This window comes from Sinocyclocheilus anshuiensis, unplaced genomic scaffold (assembly GCF_001515605.1).
Source record: "Sinocyclocheilus anshuiensis isolate Anshui unplaced genomic scaffold, SAMN03320099.WGS_v1.1 scaffold1393, whole genome shotgun sequence".
Lineage (NCBI taxonomy): Eukaryota > Metazoa > Chordata > Actinopteri > Cypriniformes > Cyprinidae > Sinocyclocheilus > Sinocyclocheilus anshuiensis.
In genome coordinates this window covers 455,991-478,866 of record NW_015548343.1, presented here as the reverse complement: position 1 = coordinate 478,866, position 22,876 = coordinate 455,991, and the positions used below count along the sequence as shown (strand labels likewise).

The 22,876-nt window shown below is 36.3% G+C and overlaps 2 protein-coding genes and 1 pseudogene across 4 annotated transcripts in view; 1 reads left to right on the top strand and 2 right to left on the bottom strand.

Annotated features, from left to right (window-relative positions):
* Nucleotides 1-5,381, top strand: part of LOC107656590 (free fatty acid receptor 3) — a 6,921-nt gene extending 1,540 nt beyond the window's left edge. For both annotated transcript variants that reach the window (XM_016444483.1, XM_016444484.1), the window contains 2 exons: nucleotides 3,133-3,304; nucleotides 4,278-5,381. In XM_016444483.1, the coding sequence (XP_016299969.1) occupies nucleotides 4,318-5,304 (987 nt within the window). In that variant the 5' untranslated portion in view covers nucleotides 3,133-3,304; nucleotides 4,278-4,317 and the 3' untranslated portion in view covers nucleotides 5,305-5,381. The remainder of the gene's footprint in view (nucleotides 1-3,132; nucleotides 3,305-4,277) is intronic.
* Nucleotides 5,382-10,822: 5,441 nt separating this feature from the next.
* Nucleotides 10,823-13,174, bottom strand: LOC107656589 (barrier-to-autointegration factor pseudogene; annotated as a pseudogene).
* A 5,241-nt stretch (nucleotides 13,175-18,415) lies between these two features.
* The window catches only part of LOC107656615 (upstream stimulatory factor 2-like), a 12,910-nt gene continuing 8,449 nt past the window's right edge, over nucleotides 18,416-22,876 (bottom strand). The window contains exons 6-11 of one of the 2 annotated variants that reach the window (XM_016444521.1): nucleotides 22,077-22,164; nucleotides 21,712-21,756; nucleotides 20,636-20,694; nucleotides 20,040-20,134; nucleotides 19,818-19,946; nucleotides 18,416-19,024 (exon numbers count right to left, since the gene is read on the bottom strand). In XM_016444521.1, the coding sequence (XP_016300007.1) occupies nucleotides 18,938-19,024; nucleotides 19,818-19,946; nucleotides 20,040-20,134; nucleotides 20,636-20,694; nucleotides 21,712-21,756; nucleotides 22,077-22,164 (503 nt within the window). In that variant the 3' untranslated portion in view covers nucleotides 18,416-18,937. The remainder of the gene's footprint in view (nucleotides 19,025-19,817; nucleotides 19,947-20,039; nucleotides 20,135-20,635; nucleotides 20,695-21,711; nucleotides 21,757-22,076; nucleotides 22,165-22,876) is intronic. The other variant, XM_016444523.1, reaches the window with a different exon arrangement.

Below are 22,876 nucleotides of genomic sequence, written 5' to 3'. Positions count from 1 at the left end.
GCAAATACTTAAACTAATAACAAAACAGTAGCTGATTCAGAAGCGCCAGATTGTCATAGCAAAGTCAGAATTACCTAATAAGCATTAAGTAATATGCTATTTTCTACCCTGGTTTTAAGGCCGGTGTCCTGACATTTCATCCTAGTCAGTTTGTCCTACCAGGGCTTACTGCGCATGCGCACATCAATATTGCGTCAATTTTCTCACGCTGAACAACACATAATTACTGTATTTGCATTACTGTATGGGTAGGTTTAGGTTTGGGGAAGGTGTAGGCATTAATAAAGTATAATCTGATGGGTAGCATTTTTTGTTGTCGCATTGTCCTACCTACTGTTTCAGTGGGAGGTAGCAAAATCCGACAGGGTAGCACAAATCGTCAGAACACCGGTTTAGCGCCGCTTATTATTAATGTTGTTTCCCTACTATGTCATGTGCGAATCAGTGGGTGGGGCTACAGAACTAGGCGTTGATGTTATGTATATTCTTAGAAAAGAAAAAGAGTCAAATATTTTTTTCTATAGGTCTATCATTTTTTGCTCCGACCTCTGGTTAATCGGATGATAGAAATAAGAGAAATAAGTTTCATTAGACTAACATTTGAAGTCGCGATAGGAATGTATAGCTAATGTGGGGTAATGTTAAGTAATCGTCAATCGTAGGATTTATTCATGCTTTTTTTATGCCAGGTTGGAGTATAGGCTACACTGATTTTCTGTCATGGTCTATGAATTAGCCTTGGCCACCCCATGTATAAAACTAGCTCCGCTACTGAGGTTAGGTTGTGGCGGTCAGTGTGAGCATCGCCATGCTGTGGTGTTTTTCCAAACACATTTTTTGTGAAGGTTGTTTTAAGTAGATATTCGCAGTGGCGACTCGTGGGTTTTAAAATAGAGGAGGCACACTAATTGTATTGGTCTGGGATCCCTGCCGATTATTATTATTTGCTTAACCACTTTAAAATGGCTTTTTGGTTGCTTTTAGTCAGAAAACGTAAAGAAAACGACATACAGCAAGATAATATAATTTCACTTACCTGGCCTATCACTTGAAGCAAACATCCATCCCTTCTTAAAAGTCTGTGTTAAAAGAGAGCTGCCTGTTGCGCCATTTAATTAAGCCGACTGCTGTAGCCTATATCCAGCTTAGGCTGTTTTCCCTAAATTTGTATATATACTGTTTGAATGACAGCTTGGTAAATCTGTTGGCAATCAAATATTCAGTATCGCTACTCATAAGTACTTGGTACATTATCAGCGCAGCGGCAGACGTTCAAACTAATATCACGTAATTTACGTCTCTCTGATGATTGGTTGATATCCGAAGGGAGGCTAGCCTCCCTTGCGAGGTTTATTTTCTCAACACTCCTCAGCGCTGAAAGTGAACACTCGATGGTGATTGGCTAATTTTTTTTACCAGCGGAGGCACGAGAGCTCCGCGCTCCCCTGGCCTCCCCCTACCCTTCTCTATCATTAGCGGTTGAATTACATCAGCAGATTCGGCACATTCGCGATAGAAAAGCGGCGCTTTCACGTTATGGTATTACAACTGTGAAATTACAAACAAAAAAAATACACATTCTGAGACATGAACTGAAATGAATTGTGAATTTTATTAACATTAAATCGTCCTCCTCCCATTTTCACTTCAAAATTATGGGGAAGCTGTGCCTCCCCCGACGAGCCGCCACTGGATATTCGGACACAAGAGTACAAAGTACGAAGCCTTTATTTAGACATATGTATTCATTTTTGTTCTGTTTTAAATGCCACTAAATTTAAACGATTTAGAGTGAGGGGAAGTATGTTTATAGTGTTTTTAAATGTTTGTTAGATTTCTTAACGGTCGTTTTATTTATCTTTTTATTTAGTAAAATGTGACTTATACACTCAAACTTGTTTTTTTGTTTCTTTGGTGTTTTTTTTTTCTGACCTGGTGCAACTTTCCGAAAAATATTGTAAATTTAATTAAAATGACTTTATTTCTTCTGTGAAACATAACATATTTTGAGAAATGGTGCCGTAGTGTTTTTTTTTTTATGTTTAAAATGTTATTTTTTAATGTTTAAATGTTTCATTTGTTCGTTTGTACAAAAACGGTTAGGTTACCAGTATTCTTCAAAATATCTATGTTCTGCAATATTGTGTTCTGCAGAAGAAAATATACAGGTTAATATTGTTCCTGTGACTCAGCGGTAGCGCAAAAGGTTGTGGGTTTGATTCCCAGGGAACACTCATACTGGTAAACAATGTATAGCCTGAATGCACTGTAGGTCGCTGCGTCTGCTAAATGCATAAATTCCATTTATAACACCATGAAGGTAGCCTAAGTAAATTATGAAAGAATTTTCATTTTGGGTTGAACTATCCCTTTAAGCTATAGCAATAAAGCAGTCCTTCCTGTTCCTATAGAGCCCTTTTCCTGTAGAGTTTAGTTCCGACTGTAATTAAATGCAACTGAATCAACTTGCATGGTCATAAGTTTACCTGAAAATTACAGCCAGGTGTGGAACTAAACTCTGCAGGAAGTCGACTATTCAAGATTATGAATGAGTAACCGTGAACTACAGGAAACAGACTGAAATTTTAATTAGTCTCATAATAAACCTAATCCTTTTATAAATAGCACATACAGATGCTTTAACTTTAGAGCCAATATATTGTATTAAATTAAATTGTATTCATTAAAAAATATTCTTTATCCAGAGTCCATTTTTCTTGCTGAAAAGGATTATATTACTAACATGTTGCTACAACACATATTACTAACAAATGAAAAGATCCAACATAAATATAGCAAATTTTCATTCTGGGTTTCAGTCAATATTCACTTCAGTTACAAAGACACTATCAAAAGGATGTAGATCAACTCGATATACTTCAGTCTTTACTATGGCCTAGCAGCTGAATCTTTCTAATTAATGTTTTATTTAATTAATTTCCATGTATACACACACACACACACACAAACACTTGCTTCATATCTTGCCAGTATGTTCCAGAGGACAAGATAGTGTTCTTGGGGGGCCTCATATACCCCATATGCAGCAGTTATGACAACTTCCTGTGTTCTTCTCACTGACTGTTCCCAGGGTTGCCAAGAGACATTGTTTAATGAGCCTCTGTGTTGCAGATTGTGCTCTGAATTAATTAAATTTCCGCTGTTTTGAGACGTTGCACCCATCACGTAGTCTGATCACACATTCAGAATGTCTAGGACAGAGGTGAATGAAGCTCGCAGATACTTTGTGTGAAACTGGGGAGACACAAAATGCTGTGGATCCTTATTTTCCTACATTGCGAAGGTCAGTATTTTTATTTTTCACACTTTTTAAACAGAGAATATTTCTTCAACATCAGGAATGTATTTAAAAGCTTGACTTTTATTTTTATTTATTTTTTATTTTTTTAAATTAATAAACTTACAATTTTTCGTTTTATATAAAGATCATATTAAAACTATATTGGAAACTTTTCCAATGTTTTTAACATTTATTTTGCTGTTTTTCAAATGCCCTTTATGTGTTGATTTTATTGTTTTACACTTGTCCTAAAGCCAGACGTTCAATCTTAAAATATAATAAAAATCCATTATAAAATGCATGACTAAAACTATTATAATCTAAAGACTGAAATAAATAAAAATAATTCTAATATTTATTGCATGAAAAAAAATTATGACTGTCCCACAGTCGATAGCATCATTTGCACCACACAGTACAATTTTGCCACCAAAAAAGTTTTTTTTTTAAAGTTGGTAGACTTTTAGTAAAGTACTTTTGTTTTGCATCATTTACAATTAAGTTAAGTTAAAAAATATTGTTTAATTAGGGTACATAAAATGCTAGCTTTGAAATAACCCTTTTTTCATTCATTTTATGACAAAAATAATTTTTACTGTCATTTGCTGAATAAAAAAAAGCTAGTTAAAGCTGGTTAAAACATAAAAGGTATAAAAACCAATTACAAACTAATTAAATTAGTAAGAGTTGTTTTTATTTCCTAAGTCTGTAGTTGAAGAAATATCCTGTTATAAAATCACTGTTTTCATATATTACCGCATGCATTATGAATTGCTCTTTGTTTTTGCTTTACATTGGTTAAAACCATTACCATTAGAGTTCTCTACATTATCATTTTACTTAAAAAGGTTAGTTAAACCAAGTTTTTCATCATTATAAACCTCTGACAATGGCAAGAGCAAATCTGGGGTATTATTTGTCCGTTATCACCATTCCTATACTTTGTATCTTATTGCTGTTTCTGTTCTCTGCCCAGTGTTTCTATGACCCGTTGACCATCTGTGAGGTACAGACTAATGGCCAAGTTAAACTACCAGCTCCTCTTGTCAGTCTACATCCTCACCTTCCTGATCGGCCTTCCCGCCAACATCCTAGCGTTCGTTACCTTCTGTCGAAAGGTTTACCGCAAGCCCACCCCCATTGACGTTCTCCTGCTAAACCTGACAATATCTGACCTAATCTTCCTGGCAGTCTTGCCATTCAAGATGAAGGAGGCCACTGACAACTTGAACTGGAGCCTGCCATATTACCTGTGCCCCATTAGCAGTTTCCTTTTCTTCTCCACCATCTACACCAGCACGTTATTTCTGACTGCGATCAGCATAGAGCGCTATCTAGGTGTTACGTTTCCGATCCGATATGCTCTAGGTCGCCGACCACGCAACGCTGTAATTGCAAGCTGCTTCCTCTGGCTTCTGGGATCTCTTAACCTTAGCATCGTGTACATTGTGCCATACATACCCTCAAGTGATAATTCAAGCAGCAGCAAGCTACAACCCAATCCTCATGTGACAATTTGCTATGATTTATTCACCGAAGAGCAGCTGAGTATTCTACTTCCTGTTCGTCTGGAGCTTTTTCTCGTACTTTTCTGTATACCCCTCCTCATCTGCTGCTTTTGCTACATAAACTTCATACGAATCCTCTCCAATCTGCCTCATCTCGGACGCCGCCGTAGACTCAGGGCCATTGGGTTGGCGTTGGGGACGCTGTTGGTTTTCACCATCTGTTTCAGCCCCTATAACGTCTCGCACGTGGTTGGTTTTGTCCACGGTGATAACGAATGGTGGCGTCACTTTGCTTTGATCTCCAGCACTCTGAACGCCTGTTTGGACCCAATCATCTTTTACTTTTCTTCGGCTGCCGTTCGCAGCGCCATACACGCATGTGTTAATGGTTTAAAGGAGAAAATGCACATCATAAAATGCAGACGATGCTGTTCTGCTGGCCCTTCCAAAACTGAGGCCTACAAAGAGACAAACCCACCTCTTGACTTGGGGTGAGAATTGAGCTACAGAGTATTTTAGTTCATTTAGGCCTACAGAAAGAAGTGTTGTTTGCAAGTACCGTGGAGTTTACTTTCTGAGAGGTAAAATAAAATAAAAAAATTTAAATGTGAAATTGCAAATAGTTATTCACGAGAAATAAAGATATATATATAATTAATGAATAAATTACACCTGTTGATTTCCTGGAAGTGTTTACACTGTCTAGATATACAAAGAAAACTACATACTGTAAAATGTAAAGTAATTATTATCACATTATGTTATTAGTCCTCATAAAGTGAGTTTCTCTATGGTAAAAGCTGTAAGCACAGCACATCTGACATTAAAAGAGTAGCTGATAACCACAGTTTACACAGTGTATTCAGCCCTTAGGCTCTTCTTTAATGATCACACACTATTTTGTATGTAGAGGCCATTTGCTGATAACAAATGTCTAATCAATAATACTGATAACAGACTGTTTAATTTTATCTTCTTACTGTTATTGCAGCTTGTTTTTATTATTTTATGTTATCACCCCTCTCATGTAATGCATTTCAGTGACCACTCACAAAAAGACAAAAACACAATAAAGTCAACAAATCATATTTAATAGCATATTTAATATAAAATTATATATTATAAAAACATAAATATTATATAAAATCATAAATAATAAAATAGATCAATCAAATAAAATAGATATTATAAAAAATAATTAAGAAACTTTATATATCTTTTTTTTTTGGAGGCTTCTCTTTGGGTGAAACTTCAAGGGTTGCTGCGTGTTCAGCTCCCATACCCCAAAAGCCTCTCTCAAAAAGAGCCCCCAGTTTATTTACATTTATATGTTATTCACACATCAGCATGAGTCCATGAGAGTGTCCTCCAAGGTTCTGGTTCTTCAAACTGGCGAGGTAACTTGGAATAGAATGCCTCTTTTCCCCTCATTGCTCATTATTTTCTTAGCACAAAATACAAGGTTTTCTTGTTCTCTCTTTACAACTTTTTTGGGAACTTCATTGCTCTGATATTTCCATGAACCTCCTGTTACCATGGTATGATAGTCACAAAACTCACTCCATGATTTATAATACAGCATCAAAAGAATGTTGTGGAAAAACATGCTAGGATACCTAATAACTTCTGAGAACAAAACAGCACATACTGCAATGGCATCTTGAGGGGTCAGTACATAAGATTAAACTTTGTCATGGTTCCCCACCATGTAGTTCCAAATTGTCTGAGATCATTTTTTAGCATTTTTTTTTTTTATAGTTTCAGTGTTGCATAAAAAAGATTTTTGTCGTGAAGATGTATGTACAACTGTACAACAGTAGAAATTACTTGCTTGCAACCGTACTGAGAATCTACCAACTAAAAAGATGATATCCTGCCTGTCAAGATTTTCCTGTTTGCACCAAAATCCGCAGAGATAAGTGTAGAGATGCGTCTCAATATAAAGCATACTTCGGGGTATTCACTGACACAATGTAGCTGGCAAGTTGATAGAAATTCTCCAATATTCATGATTTCTGCAAAGGTTCCCACTCCAAATGAAATAATGAATAATGGCCTTATTTCGAAGATCTAACTTTGACTGGTGAGTCTGTCTTCATCCAGCACAAATCCATTGCAGCATGGGCTACTGACACATTAACATACAGGAGTATTGTCCTTTTAAGGTCGTACCAAAGGTTGATACACTTACTATGTCACAATATTTTTCCTGCATGTAGACACGTCTTTGGCTCGTTTTTTCCGATTGCACTGCATAACCGCAGTGTCCACTGAAGTCCAATTCAAGTCCACAGAGAAAAGACATTGTGAAAATGAAGGGTTTTATTTTTTAATTTTTTTATTTTTTAAATAATGTACTCTGCCCATTTTGTTGTAGCTTTTTATTGATTTGTAGTTTAAAAGTTGATTCCATTTGAATTATTGGCCATAAAGACAGAAGTATGCAGCTTGAACAGAGTACCTCCAGAAAGTGTTCACTCTTTTCAAACTGATACATCCAGTGCTTGAAGAGAAAAGAGAGACCCAATGTGTCCGTGCTCGCGCGAGAGAGTGTGAATCTGTGCGAGAGAGACTCAGAGTGTCCACGTCCGTGTGCCAGAAAGTGAACCTGCAGGTTCAGTGTCAGTATTTCTGAAGCAGAACAGAAGAGAGTACCGAGATGCCAGTATGACAGAAAAATGTCCGATACTGTAAACAGCATAGCATAGAATCGCCAGTACACTGATGAGTACCATCCCACTTCAAGCACTGCACATCTAATATGGTTTGATAAGTATTCTTAAACCCCTTGGTGAAAGTTTGAATGTTTGACCGTATTACTCATTTAACTTGGCAATTCTTCCTCAGCAACTGTTGAGGATCTGCTTGCATCATCATCATTGGTCCTACTGCTGGCAGCACACGATAATGTGCCGGTTAAATCAGTGCTCATCAGCTTTGCCATAATGGCATGAAAAAAGGCCAGTGTTCATCACAAGATCCTGAGAAAGTTCCTCCAAGACAAGGGAGCAGAAATTGTGCTTAGAATGCTTTTGTTGTTGTTGTTTTTTTTTTTCCCTTTTTTGGGAAAATTGGAGGGAACACCTCCAATATTCCAGACATCCATGGACACACATCAAAGCTGTCAGTGACCACAAGGAAGTTCTCCAGTTATTGCAGCCTCAGTTGTCAAGTTCAGAAGGAGTTTTCAATTGACTACAGGAGACTTGGCAGATGTCAGGTGTCGGGTTCAGCTGATTATAGGAGATGTGAGTTGAATACTTATCAAACCATTTCAGTTTGTATTTTTTATTTTTTTTTATAATTATTTGCTACCAGAATTAGAGATCTTTAGTGTGTAAAACCATTAAATTATTTTGTCTCTCAATCTCCAGTCCACCCTGTTACATTGGTGCTACTTGCCCTTTCAAATCTTAAGCATATGCCCTAAACCACATGACTTGTATCATCAAAGCAACTATCACTCATCTGTTTATTTCTTTTTCACATCCTCATTTTTAGAAGACTAATCTAATAGTGTAAGACATAACATATCCACCCTTATATCAATTTATACTGGACATGAACATTTTTGTTTATTTTTGAAAATAGTTTTGACATATCTGTTAAAATTCTTCCTAAATATTAATCTTCTACTAACTGAGAGTGCTTATTTTGTCAAAAAAAAAAAAATCTCAGTTCAATTTTAAAGTTCCTTGACTTCCTATATACTTCCTCACGAGATAACAGATACATCGGGCTACTGTTTTCTAGCAAAAGTGGGCAGCGACTGAATCTTTGTCTCCAAACAATATTTTCCCAGAAAATACTTCAGTACACAGAAGAAAAGAAAAGATGATCAGTTGTCTCTATTTTACTGTCACTGATGATTTTCATACTGTACTGTATCCAGAAGTCTATTGCAGAATCATGCATTTTACATCCCGACTTGTTGGATTCATAACAAAATCGATAAGTCGAAACTTACACGGGATATACTGAAAACGGGATTTCTAAGAAGTATGCTTTAGAGTAAAATGTAATGCTTAAGTTTCCCTTTCTCGAGAAACTAAACCTAGCCCTACAGGAAGAAATTTAAGGAAGTCCTTGCTCTTTGAGCAGAGGAACGAGAACGCGCCCCAATGTTTTTAACACATATATATTTTTTTTGGTCGTGATTTTGACTTAATAGTTTTATTCCTTGGTTTGTATAAACGCAATATAATTTTTTTGACCAGGCACTCACTCAAGCGGATCCCCGCAGTCTCCAGTGAACTGGTAGGGTTAGATATTTTATGATAAGGGAAATAATAGAATGATGTTCAACAGATTAAGTGTTTAGTGGATTTTTTTTTTTTCGTGAGTAAGTACAGTGAAGATCACAAGTGATTAAAACGTGGTATACAAATCAACACGATGATAAGCTTCCACAGAAAACACCTCCAATATGATTCTCTAATATTTTAAGCTATTAGAGAGGACACTTCTAAAAATAAGGAAAACAAATGTTTAAGACTGATAGTTGCTTTCCCTTCAAGAAAATTATGACACTTCTAGCAAGTCATGTGATTTAGGGCTTATTCTTATGATTTTACAGGGCAAGTGGCACCACAGTAACAGGGTGGACTAGGGGCGCCGCTATGGTTTTTTGGCCCTCTGAACAGCATATTGACTCCGGAATTCCTTTTCTACCGAGAGGGGGTAGAAATAGTGTTCCGGGGGGCTTCACCTCAATAGAAATCTCATTCGGGTCCCCTCTCCCTTGTCAGGCCCTTGGAATCATCCTAACCGTTACGACGCCCCTGGGGTGGACTGAAGTTTGAGAGACATAAACTAGTTTAATGGTTTTACACAAAATATGTATTACAATAAAATTGAAGTTGAGAAAACAATTTGGGACATGGGACTTTGTCATGTGCCTTCAAAAATTATTCTTAGGTACTAATCATTATGAATTTCTGTTAATGGGGTACATCTATGCATGGAAAAACATGTGGCATTAAAGTTGATTAACATTTTATGTAAAATTATTGTTTCATGGGGACATAAAATAAAACAAACTATAGGAATGACCCAATAATAATGCATTTAAAAATAGCTGCCAGTGAAGCTCCTGGGGGTCCTGTACTCTCCTGCATCCAGGGAAACCCCAGAGGTTGTGGTTTCCCTGGATGCAGAAAAAGCATTTGATAGAGTTGAGTGGGGCTATTTGTTTTTAATATTGAAAAGGTTTGGCTTTGGCCCAAAATATGTAAATTGGATTCAATTGCTTTATTCTACCCCTAAAGTCTCTGTTATAACAAACAAAGTACGCTCACAATTTTTCCCAATACTAAGAGGCACAAGACAAGGATGCTCTTTAAGTCCCCTTCTTTTTGCATTAGCGATAGAACCACTTTCTATAATGCTTAAATCTCTACAGTCCATAAAGGGCATTGATAGAATGGGTATAGAACATAGAGTTTCCTTAGATGACCTGTTGTTATATGTTTCAAACCCAGTTGAAAATGTTATTTTTCACATAGTACATATTACTCAAACTTTTTCAGGTCTATATAAAAATAACTTTTTAGCCCTTATAAATAAAACTAAAACTGATTTACAAAGATGGGACACATTATACCTATCTTTAGCAGGTAGAGTAAATTGTATTAAAATGAATGTCCTACCTACATTTTTATACTTATTCCAGTCCCTCCCAATTTTTATCCCAAAAGCCTTTTTTCGTACATTAAATAAGCTTATAACATTATTTGTATGGAAAGGGAAGAACCCAATAATTAATAAAGACCTTTTGGAAAGGCAACGATTTCAAGGAGGTTTAGCTTTGCCTAATTTTATGGGATATTACTGGGTAGCAAATCTTCAAAAAGTCAAGCGTTGGTATAATTTCCCAGAGACACAGTGGTGTAAGGCAGAAGCAGATACCTGTATTTCTACATCACTTCCCGCCTTACTAACAATGAAACTACCCTTCTCCCCTTATCAGTATACCTCAAACCCAGTCGTAAGTTCAACACTTAAAATATGGTCTCAATTTAGACAAACGTACAAACTTAAGGACTTCTCCATGTTAAGCCCTCTCAGTAACAACCCTCTATTCCCCGCTGGTAAAATAGACTACACATATGTACAATGGCAGAGTATTGGATTGGCTAAATGCAGTGATTTTTACATTGATAGCACTTTCGCTAGTTTCAATGACCTTCTACAGAAATTTCAGCTGACACAGTCTAACCTGTTCCGTTATTTTCAAGTCCGACATTTTATTCAATCTTAAAGTTCCACCTTTCCTAACCTACCCCCTACCTCACTAATGGATCAAATGTTACAGATTCCTGTAACCCCCAAAGGTCAAATTTCTGCATTATACAATATGATTGTGTCTGCAAATAATACTTATATAGCGTATATTCAAGAGAAGAAAATAAATCTAGATGAATATCACAGATGATATAGATGCAACCAATCCCTTTCTCTTTACAAATTATTTTTTGTCCATTCTCTCAGACCATTGTAACTTTTGTAACCAATTGTAACCTCTGCTGCTTAGCATTTGCCCCACATGTGTCTCTAAGCCAGCTCCCAAACTTCTCCTGGTTCTGGCTGAAGACCAGGAAATGGCCCTCGATGTCCCGTGCATGCCTTATACCGCTTCCCTGCAGTCGCCCGCCCAGCACACGACCAATTCCAGGAAGATTCTGTGCAGATTTATCTCCCATTGGCTCCAAACAGAACTGCATGTGTTTTCGGGAAGTCATTGCAGCTAATTGTAGGTCGACAGCGGTATTTGTTGTAAAGTAACAAAACTGAAGAAGAAGAAGAACATAAATGAGATCTGTATCTTTTTAGACCTGTGAAAAACTCATTCATGATTACTAGACATAGGGGCTAAATGACCATTCAGTATGTTCCTCGATCTTGAAGTTACCGTTCGGCAAGTTTTCAGGGGGATAGGCTACTAAACATAAAATAGCTGAGTTTCTTTCTCTTTTTTTTTATTAAACAGTGCACTACAAACAAACAAAAAAATATTATTATTATTATTTTTTTTACAGTGTGGTTTAGTGAACAAATTGTGGGTCTGTCTTTAAATAAGTTCAATTATCTACTTACAGTTTTCTTACTGATAAAAATCTATAGGCCTATCAGTTAATGTTGTCTAGGGAGCCTTATTCTCATGAACTAGATGCGGACACGAATGACTAGCCTGATGTAAATGTAATGCTAGGTGACATATTTACAAGCTGTTGTATTGAAGTAGCCTATTTCTGCAGATGAAACACTGTTTGAACGATTACATGAGACATTATATGTTCATTCATGTTTATTTATAAAGCGAAAGGGATGATCGTGTTAACCCGATCTCATGAAAGTGCGATTCAATGGCACGATTTTCTGTTTCTATTTGCCGTACTATTTATACACAGAAATTGACTTTGGCGTGCATATGATACGCAATGGTTAGGTATAGGGGTGTGGGGTATGTGCGTATCATATGCACGCAAAAACTGCGTATTATATGCACGTCGAAGTCAGTTGCATTTAGCATGCGAAACACAAATAAAATGTGTGCTATTGATACACATTTTCATGAGACCGGGCTCAAAACGGCGTTATTGTTCGAATTGCCTGATAAAAATTGACCACATTTGAACGATGAGACATTGTTTCTTATCGAAAGTAACAAAACACAGAGCTTCTTGGGATAAAGGACGGGAGGCACGCTATAAAGTCTAGTTTCATTTCTCGCATCACCTGAAACTACATAGACAAGATCGATCTCGGGATTTAAGAATCGATATTGATTTGTTAAAATGAAAATAGAAAATTGAAGTTTCTAATTAAGTTCCGCACATGCAGTTAAAACAACACTGTATATTTGCACGGTACACATGCTTACAGAACCGAAAGGCTTAGTTTTCGAAAGTTTTCGGTATGAATAGGACTAGGCATACATGTACCGTTACACCCCTAAACATTAAATACGAAATATAATATGCAGTAAATATAAAAATTATGATATAAAATGAAAAATAAATACAGATGAAGTGGAAGTGTCATTTACATTATTTTTTAAAAGAGCCTATATGCTCCAAACAGATACAGTATTATCATCCCACACGTTTTAATAATGGAAAGAAATATAATGATTTGATGAAGTTAATATTAGATTAAGAATCCAACTTTACCGTATTCACACAATCTGAGCTCATACTGTGATATAACTATTTACAATGCATTTTCCATAGCTTCATCATGAAATCAGCGCTTTATCTTTAAAAATCTGCTACTCAAACAAAGGATTATTCTTACCCAGTCTTTCCTCCTTGTTTTCTGCCTGTGTTGCTTTTAATGTCATTTTGGGTTTATATAGTCATATAACCCCTACCTGAACAGACCATATATGGAGTTTGTCTAGAAGATCTCTATTGTCCAGAAGTGAAACTTAGTGTAGAAATGTTGGAATCAAACCCTGCTTTAAAAACAACACATCACATTTATGTTTCTCTTTCTTGAGAAATGAAACTTAACTCACTTTCGGAGCAGAAAAACAGGAATGCGCCCTGTTTAGAAACCATGGAAGCCCAGAGAGTGCATGGAGTTAAATTTTTTCTACTTTCAACTGTTCAATCATTATCTCTACGTGCAGTTAGATCATTACTTCATATAATGTTAGGCAGATGCTTATTACATATTTGGATAAATAGAGCAACTGTAAGAGATCTGCCTATGTGATCAGATGTCCTCTGGAAGATCTACAGTAGCAGTGAATCACAGTAAGGCTGTCACGCACATAAAAAAAAAAACTACATATTGCAGCTCTGGGTTTCTCTTTTATATAGGTACATACATAAACATCAACGGTCAGGTATAAACAAAGCAACTGTGTTGTATAGCTTATAAACCAGTGGTAAGAATGTCATGCTAAGGGTTCCTCAATTCCGAGTATGGGACACATCACGTCACTTTCACTGTCACATTCACTTTCATATACAATCTCATTGCCATGCTTTGGGTCAGCCTGCAAGTCTCCCTCAGACAAAGAATATGATGACGTGCATTGCAGGTGCCCTCTTATACTCATTATAGATTGTCCTCGGACAGAATTGTCATGTTTGCACACATGCTTCAGACACTGTTCACTCCTAATGGTGTTTACCATAGCGTCAATCCAGGATGCAGCTTCTTATTCCCCTTCTCAGGTAACCAGGGTAACAGTTACACATTCCTGTGACCTTAAAAAAGCTGTATTCTCTTGTTCTGAACAAAAACAAAAGCCATTTCTACATTGCAGGATTGGGATTTAAAGGCACTAATTAAATTCTCAGTGACCAGAGAGACAGTGAGAGACTAAAGATTTATTTGTTTTTTTTTTCTTAGATGTTCAAGAGAAGAAAATAAATCTAGATGAATCTAGATGAAACAGAAAACAGAACACTTGCCCAGCATGATAAGAATTTACAGAATGAACATTTTTCAAGTAAACATCGTTTGTAAAGTTTCCCATCTGGGGATTGATAAGCGATTATTTGTAGTTGTTATTCACCCAAAATCTGAAATAAGATGAATTGAAGTAAGTGCAGACATACACGTTTATAAGACCCCATTTTCAGAATTAGATATTCAAGAGAAGAAAAGAAATCTAGATGAATATCACAGATGATATAGATGCAACCAATCCCTTTCTCTTTACAAATGATTTTTTGTCCATTCTCTCAGACAATTGTAACAGTCCCTCTGCTGCTTAGCATTTGCCCCACATGTGTCTCTAAGCCAGCTCCCAAACCTCTCCTGGTTCTGGTTGAAGACCAGGAAATGGCCCTCGATGTCCCGTGCATGCCTTATACCACTGGCCTGCAGTCGCCCGCCCAGCACACGACCAATTCCAGGAAGATTCTGTGCAGATTTATCTCCCATTGGCTCCAAACAGAACTGCATGTGTTTTCGGGAAGTCATTGCAGCTAATTGTAGGTCGACAGCGGTAGGCTATTTGTTGTAAAGTCACAAAACTGTCTTTAAAAAAAAAATGAAATCTGTATCTTGTTGGACCTGTGAAAAAATAATTCACTTTTACTGACACTAGGGGGACGAAAGTAACAAAACACATAGCTTCTTGCGATAATGGACGGGAGGCATGCTAGATTCATTTCACGCATCACCTGAAACAACATAGACTTAAAGATCGATCTCGCGATTTAAGAATCGATATCGATTTGTTAAAATTAAGTTAGAAAATTGAAGTTTCAAATTAAGTTCTGCACATGCAGTTAAAACAACACTTACCGAAAGGTACACGTACCGAACCGAAAGACCGAAACGAGAATTTTTGGTAAGAATAGGCCTACGTGTACCATTACACCCATAAACATTAAATATGAAATATAATATGTAGTAGGCTAAATATAAAAATTGATGATCTAAAAATGAAAGACAAATACAGATGAAGTGGGACACTTTTTGATAATGTCATTTAGCCTATGTTCCGAAAATATACATCAGTATCATCCCACACACATTTTACTAATGAAAAAATATAATGATTTGATGAAGTTAACGTTACATTAAGAATCCCACTTTACTGTATTCACTCTATAAATCTACAGTGAACACATACTAAGATATATTTACAAAGCATTTTCCATAGCTTCATCATGAAATCAATGCTTTATCTTTAAAAATCTGTTACTTAAACACAAGATTATTCTTACCCAGTCTTTTCCCTGTAATACAAATACCACGCCACACTTTCACAAAGATGTTTTCTCCATGTGTTGCTTTTTATTTCATTTTGGGCTTATATAGTCATAACCTATACCTGAACATACCATATATGGAGTTTGTCTAGAAGATCTCTATTGTCTGAAACCTATTGGAATCAAACCAAACCTGCCAAGCCCGGTTTGCTGAACTGCGCAAAGAATTGCTGGGCCATTCTCAAAGTATCCTGACAAACCTGTCCTTTGTCCTTTGAGTTATATAAAAATAGTCAAGGAACTTCATGTAAAGGCATAAGACATAAGTTTATAAAATAATATGAAATAATCTGAACCTACATTGTTTAGCTTTCTCTTTTTTTCTAACTATTTGAATGTTAAGTTCCCGAAAATTCCTTTCTCTCTTCATCTGGTACACCACTTCTATTGCATTTACAGTTACATTTTGTTTTCCTTTTGTGCCCGCTGTGTTGAAAAAGTTAATATTTTACATTTATTTATTTTTATGGTTTAAACTTGTCACGTGTTATTGTTTAACGTTTGTGCAAATGTGTAAGATTTTCATTTAAAAATAAACAAAACATTTGTTGATTTTAAATCTGACTTGAAGTAATTATCTTGAATAAAAAAAAATAACTGAATGCAAAACTTCAATGTTTTGTATGTCAGATTTTTTTTTGTTTGTTTTGAGAATGACCCTGTTATAAGTCACAATATTTACAGTAACTTGTGACACGACACATTTACGTTTCTTTCTTGAGAAATGAAACTTAACTCACTTTCTGAGCAGAAAAACAGGAATGCGCCCTGTTTAGAAACTATGGAAACCCAGAGAGTGCATGCAGTTTTATTTTTTTCTACTTTTCTAATCGCAGTTAGATTATTACTTCATAGAATGTTAGACAGATGCTAATTAATTGTTTAATGATAAATAGAGCAACTGTAAAAGATCTTCCTATGTGATCTGATGTCCTCTGGAAGATCTAGCAGTGAGAACCAGTGAAATAGTAAGACTGTCACAAGGCAATGTCTTTTCATGTGATTGTACTGTAGTGGTAAAAGATAAGAAAATGTTTCGTAAGAGTTCATTTAAATTTATTTCAGCACTTTTGTTTCTTTCAAAGAAAAATAACTACATATTGTAACTCTGGGTTTCTCTTTTATACAAGTACATACATAAGCATCAACAGTCATTAGGTATAACAAAAGCAACTGTGTTGTATAGCTTATAGATATCAAACCAGTGGTAAGAATATCATGCTAAGGGTTCTTCAATTCAACCAGACATACATGAATAAAAATATTCTTTCTAAGCTTTGATTTAAAAGCAGCAGCGCATTAGACTATAGTTCTGGACTCAGCAGTCATTCAAGTACAGCATTAATACTGTGAAGAGGACAGAGAGAGTGTTTAAAGGTTATCTGTGCCCTCTCTGTATTGCTATGTGGAATATTTTAAACCTATTTTGATGTTTCACTGGTTCAACACTTGGTTTGCTATGATCACAGGTTGTTTGAGGTTTAACTTGGTGGTTTATAATCTGATGAAAACACAGGCCTGGATAGACCTTCATCAGGTTAGGCGCCATATTGAATTGAACATGAATGAAAACAAGGCTCTGAGAGATAGACTTAGTCTTTGTAATGGCACTGTATAAAGGTCCTAGATCACATAATTTTCACAACTTTCAAACCTGATTTATGGAGTTTTTGTCTACTGAATTTTTGTTTCAACAAGACGTTTTGTCAGCTGAACAATCAATATGTTAAAGAACAACACAATCCATTGAACGCACTGTACTTCTATCCTCACAGCCTCATTTTCATTCCCAGACTTAGGTCTACTGGCTTTAAAACCTAGGAGATAAACTGGTAAACACTAACCCCCAGTTTCACAGACAAGGCTTAAGCCTAGTCCCAGACTAAAGTGTAAATCTGAGCTGTTTCAACTGAAAGAAACTTGCACTGACTGATCTTAAAATATATCAGTGCCTTTGTTTTGTCTCAAGATGCACACCAGTAATGTTTTTTCTAAGGCATGTTAATAAAAATTACTTAAATCTCCTAATTGAACAATGGCCTAATCCTGGTTTAGTCTAAGCCCTGTCTGTGAAACCGGGCCTAAAAGAATTGGTTTCCTTATGCATAGCTCATTAACAATAACTCTCATTGCCATCAGGTATTAATGCTCATGCTCTTATAATTGAATGGAGTTTGATTTTTAAATCTAATCTCCAATTTTATTGTTCAGAATTTTGTTGTTGATCAATGTCTAAACCAACGACCTAAATTAGGACTGTTACAAAATAAGATGGAAGATAAGCTACAACAAAATAAGACAGAACACTACTAGCAGTAGCAATTCTATCGGTTTCTATTGTGCATCTTCCATTTTATTTGCCATAGATAAATGAGCCTGGGAATTAGGGCTTATAAAGTACATTTCTTTGAATTAATTTATGACGTAAGAACAACTGGTTGAAATACATGATATATACAGTACATGTTTGAATCTAGTATGTTAAAGCCATAGGGCAAAAAGTGCAGGGTTACAAGGTTAGTGGGGTTTTCCAGAGCCTCTGCTATTTTCCTGCACCTCAAAACCCTGAGCTACTCGTTCATCCTTCACTAAAATCACAGTGCATTAAATATAATGGACTCTGAAAACTGAAATTTATAGGTAATGCAGTTTTAAATATCGTAAGTCTCCATTTTAAATGAAAACATACTCCATGCACTTTAATTTACATTCTAAGCAAATGTATACTGTAAATTAGTCTTGATGTGCCACGATGTCAAGTCTTTGATCAGCCTGATGAATGTATTTCACAAAGTCTGATATATGGAAGAACTGCAGGACAGAAAAACGAAATCAAATTCAAAACATCAGCCAAATGTTTTGTATACCTGCTGCTGCGCAATTTCTTGAAAGCTAATAAATGCAATACCGAAGAACCCTCGAAAAAAGACCTTCATGTTATGAGACAGTAGTAACATTTGCACGATGTAGCAAAAATAAAATCCACAAAATGTTTCAAACACAACAAAAGATGAGCATTAGGCATGAGCAGGCAAATAACTGGATTGAAACTAAAGACATAAACCTGTGGCAAGCGGGATACTTCTGGAAGAAGAGGGTTATTCCATATCAACTGAGTCCAAGTTGTTGAGTTCTCACGGGGGTGAAGGAGAAAACAAAATGTGCTTACAGCAGATGTTATTTTCAAAACGGTCAGAGAGTCTCTTGTCAGAAGGATGTGTGTCTGTGCATCAGATAAGCATTCATACCCTACTTGAGTTGCAAAACAGTTAAGTCTTTGATGAGGCGCGAGCGAGCGAGTCATTGAGGGTTTATTTCTCCACTTGAGACTGTGTCACGTCACTTTCAATTTTTTATTCGTGAGAATGTTTTTTTGTTGTTGTTGTTTTTTGTCACTGTGATGTAGTTTCACTTATTTCCAGGCCGTGTTGTTGTAGTTGAGCTCTGAGCAGTGCATTGTCATTCTTCAGGTCTTCGATCTGCAGGGCAATGGACATCCAACATATTACCATTTGCCCAGTCGGACTTGGTAAGCAAAACACCACAGATCTCATAAATTTACCATTTAGGATTTTATTTATTTTACTTAAGGATACATTAAGGCATTATTTTTGAAAGAATATCACACAATATCACAATTTGTCATCCATTTTTTAATTGAAACTGTAAACCTCTTGTTTACCGTTTCTGAAAAACTGAAAGGAACTGTTGACAAGGCATTTGATTACATTTTAAAAGATTAGTTTAATTATTAAAGATGAATGAATGTACTACTGTACAAATAAATAAATAAAACGCAGAACCCAGAAAAACTGAAACAGAATTTCTTGAAAAAATAAAACACTATTCATAAGACGCTATTGTTACATTTTAAAGTTTTAAATTATTATAATTTAACATTTTTATAAACGCATCTGATTAGACATCCTTTTTGATTATCAAAATTTAATTAAACCAATTAAAAATAGAATCCAGAAAAATTCAAATAGAAAAAAAAAAGAAAAGATGCATAAGCGATGTCATTGGGTCTTAATGATCATGAAGTTCTATATAAACGTATGGAGTTCATGCAGCTCCAGTGTTGCTGCCATTAAAGCAAAAAGGGCGACACACTACCTAAAGTAAATTTTTCTATTCAACCAGCACTTGTATTATTTATATCTGCAATTACATTTTTTTTAATTTGAAGCAAAAAGGAGCATCTTAACTAGTAATCTGACTTTGAGATCCCACTGTACATTTTACATAAACAACTCCCACCAACAAAAATACCTGTTGTCTTAGTAGCTCATTGTCCACTTGTATTCTCTCCACCTCCTTGTAGCTCTCCTGCAGCCTCTGGTTAGTCTGTCGGAGTTCTCTAATGTAGTCGCATGCTTTAGACAGGATGCCTCCTTTACTCTAGAGACGACAACAAGCAGTCCATTAACATGGACTCAGGTGTAAAGAGGTACAATAGGTCCAAAGAAGAAATGATCTGGTGCTAGTACTTACTGCTCCTGTTTTGGTACTGTCCATATTGCAGTCTGGGATGATTTTAGACAGTGTGACAATCCAGTTGTTGATTTTGTCTCTTCTTCTCCTTTCCACTGCAGAAACACCAATAAAACCATTTAGCAACAGTCCAAACTGATCTACTTTTACTCTATACACTGAATTACTTCCAATAAGTCAATATGAAATCCAAATTGATCCCATTTACTCTCCCTGATGTACGTTCCTGATTTTAACTGTAAACAACTTATCGGTATATGCTATTTGAAAGAAAATAAATATTTGTATTTAGAATGTTTTATTAAAGCGTTACATTTCTTTTGTAACTCCACATTACAATTCAATCCATTCCTGATGGATACAATTCCAGCTCTACGTTTTCTCCTAGATTTGTAGTTTCATGTTGACTAAAAAGTAATCCAAAGGAAAAATATATATACTGTAATAAACTAAATATTCAGAAAATGTTTAAAATTCATGTTTATTTTTTACATCAGCTAAATTTGGGACATTGATCATGTAACTGCTTTGTACAGATGTTCTTGCTTCCACTGAAACTGTACATATTCTAAGCTCTAAGACATGCATTAGTTCACCTTCATTGTGCTGTGCTCTCCTTCTCTCATCACGAGGTGCCCGGGGGCCATCAATTTTCCTGTGCAAGTAGAGAGAGAGAAGAGAAAAATAGGAGACTTATGTGAGCTTGCTCTACTGCACTATTAAACTACCAAAACCACCAAATGAATCTGCAGGACACAACACAGCTAAAGCCTATTTGAAAACAAACATTTCTCCAGCCCGTTTACTGATATAACAACAGTTCAGTACTGAATCTACCCAAAGATGTGCTTAAATCTGGATAAACAAGTAATAAGCCTGAAAGAAACATGTAACCCTTTGATTTTTCTTCATTTCGGTTTTTAGAGGCTAGAATTGATTCAACTGATGTCTTCCGAATATGAAGAAAACTCAAACACTAGCAAATACATCTGTAATATTTATACAGTACTGAATTAAAGGAATAGTTCACCCAAAAATGAAATTTAGCTGAAAATGTACTCACCCTCAGGCCATCCAAGATGTAGAGGAGAATTGGAACATATTTGAAGAAATTTAGCATTACATCACTTGTTCACCAATGAATCCTCTGCAGTGAATGGGTGCCATCAGAATCAGAGTTTAAACAGCTGATAAAAAAAAAAAATCACAATAATCCACAAGTAATTCACAACTCCAGTCCATCAATTAACATACTGTGAAGTGAAAAGCTGCATGTTTGTAAGAAACAAATCCATCAATACGAGTCCACAATCCATAATAATGCTTCCTCCAGTGAAAAGTCTTCACAAGACGTTAAAATTGATGGACTGAAGTTGTGTGGATTACTGTGATGTTTTTATGAGCTGTTTGGACTCTCATTCTGACTGCACACATTCACTGCAGAGGATCCATTGTTGAGCAAGAGAATTAATGCTGAATTTCTCCAAATCTGTTTTGATGAAGAAACCAACTCATCTACATTTTGGATGGCATGAGGGCGAGTAAATTTTCAGCAAAATGTCATTTTTGGGTGAACTATTCCTTTAAAAGCCAGCTGCTCAACAGCGGCAGCATCTAGAGAAGGACAGGCTGGCAGCTGAAAGGGGGTGGGGATGTAAAAGGTCTTCCTCACCAGTCTGATCTGCTGTGTTGAAGAGTCTCACGTTCACCAAGGTCTCTGGGGATAGCAGGCAAGTGGGACACATTTTTTTTTGGTTGTTTTTCTGACTGCACTTAAACTGATTGGAAAATACTTTGCATATTTGTATGTGAAATCATTGCATTTTTAAATTAATTCCACACTCAATTTGAGGCGTTTTGAGGGAAAATTCGTCAGGATTTGATTTGAAATTCCATTCTCGTTGTTCTGCAAACTGAAATTCATTTGGGGGAACGTGAAGGGATCAACTCATTATGTACATAGCACTAGATTGAAAGTTTGGACTGGGCCGTGCAGACAGGGAAAAATGAGGGATGTTGATCCATGATCATACTTACATAGAGTAAGTGTGTGTACGAGGGGCAATGGTCCGTGGTGTTCCAGTCTGTAAAACATCTGGTGGACTCATCATCACGTAAAACTGACCTAGGGTAAACAAAAATGAAAATGTTAAAATAATGTTTGAAAAACACCATTTGAAAAAATGTGCACCTGCAGCATCTGTTATCAACACTGTACGTTTTTGGCACACTGACATACTAGAACCAACATTACTTACTACCACTGAGTGTGACCAATTATGCTTAAGCTGACAACATGGGTGGTCATTAGGCTTGCCGCGATAGACGTTGACGATGAAGCCGCAACACCGGTTACGTCACTTGCCCACCGTGTCACCGACCCCCACCGTCGTTTAGATTTTTTATAGTAGGGATGCAACGATACCGATACTGGTATCGGGCCCAATAATGGTCTCCTGTACTCGTACTCGTTAAAATGCCCCGATACCAAACGCCAAACCTAAAATAAGCATTATATGGTTGAAAACACTGAATATTTGTGATAATATGACAAGCGCTCAGCGCGTCCAATCTGGCTCCGCGCCAGCCAAAGCGTGAAAGCAGATTTGAATTCAGCAGTTGATGACATGACACACTGAAAGTTCTAATCACACTGGTGTGATATTACGCGTTAAAGGATTAAGCTATCATATGGCTTCAGAAGTAACACAGAATAATTCGCACAATCGGGGAAAAAAAAATAAAAATCTCGGATTTAGATCGTCCCTCTCTGACCGATACCCGATCCGAGAAAAATGGCACTATCGGAGCCGATACCCGATATGAATATCGGATCG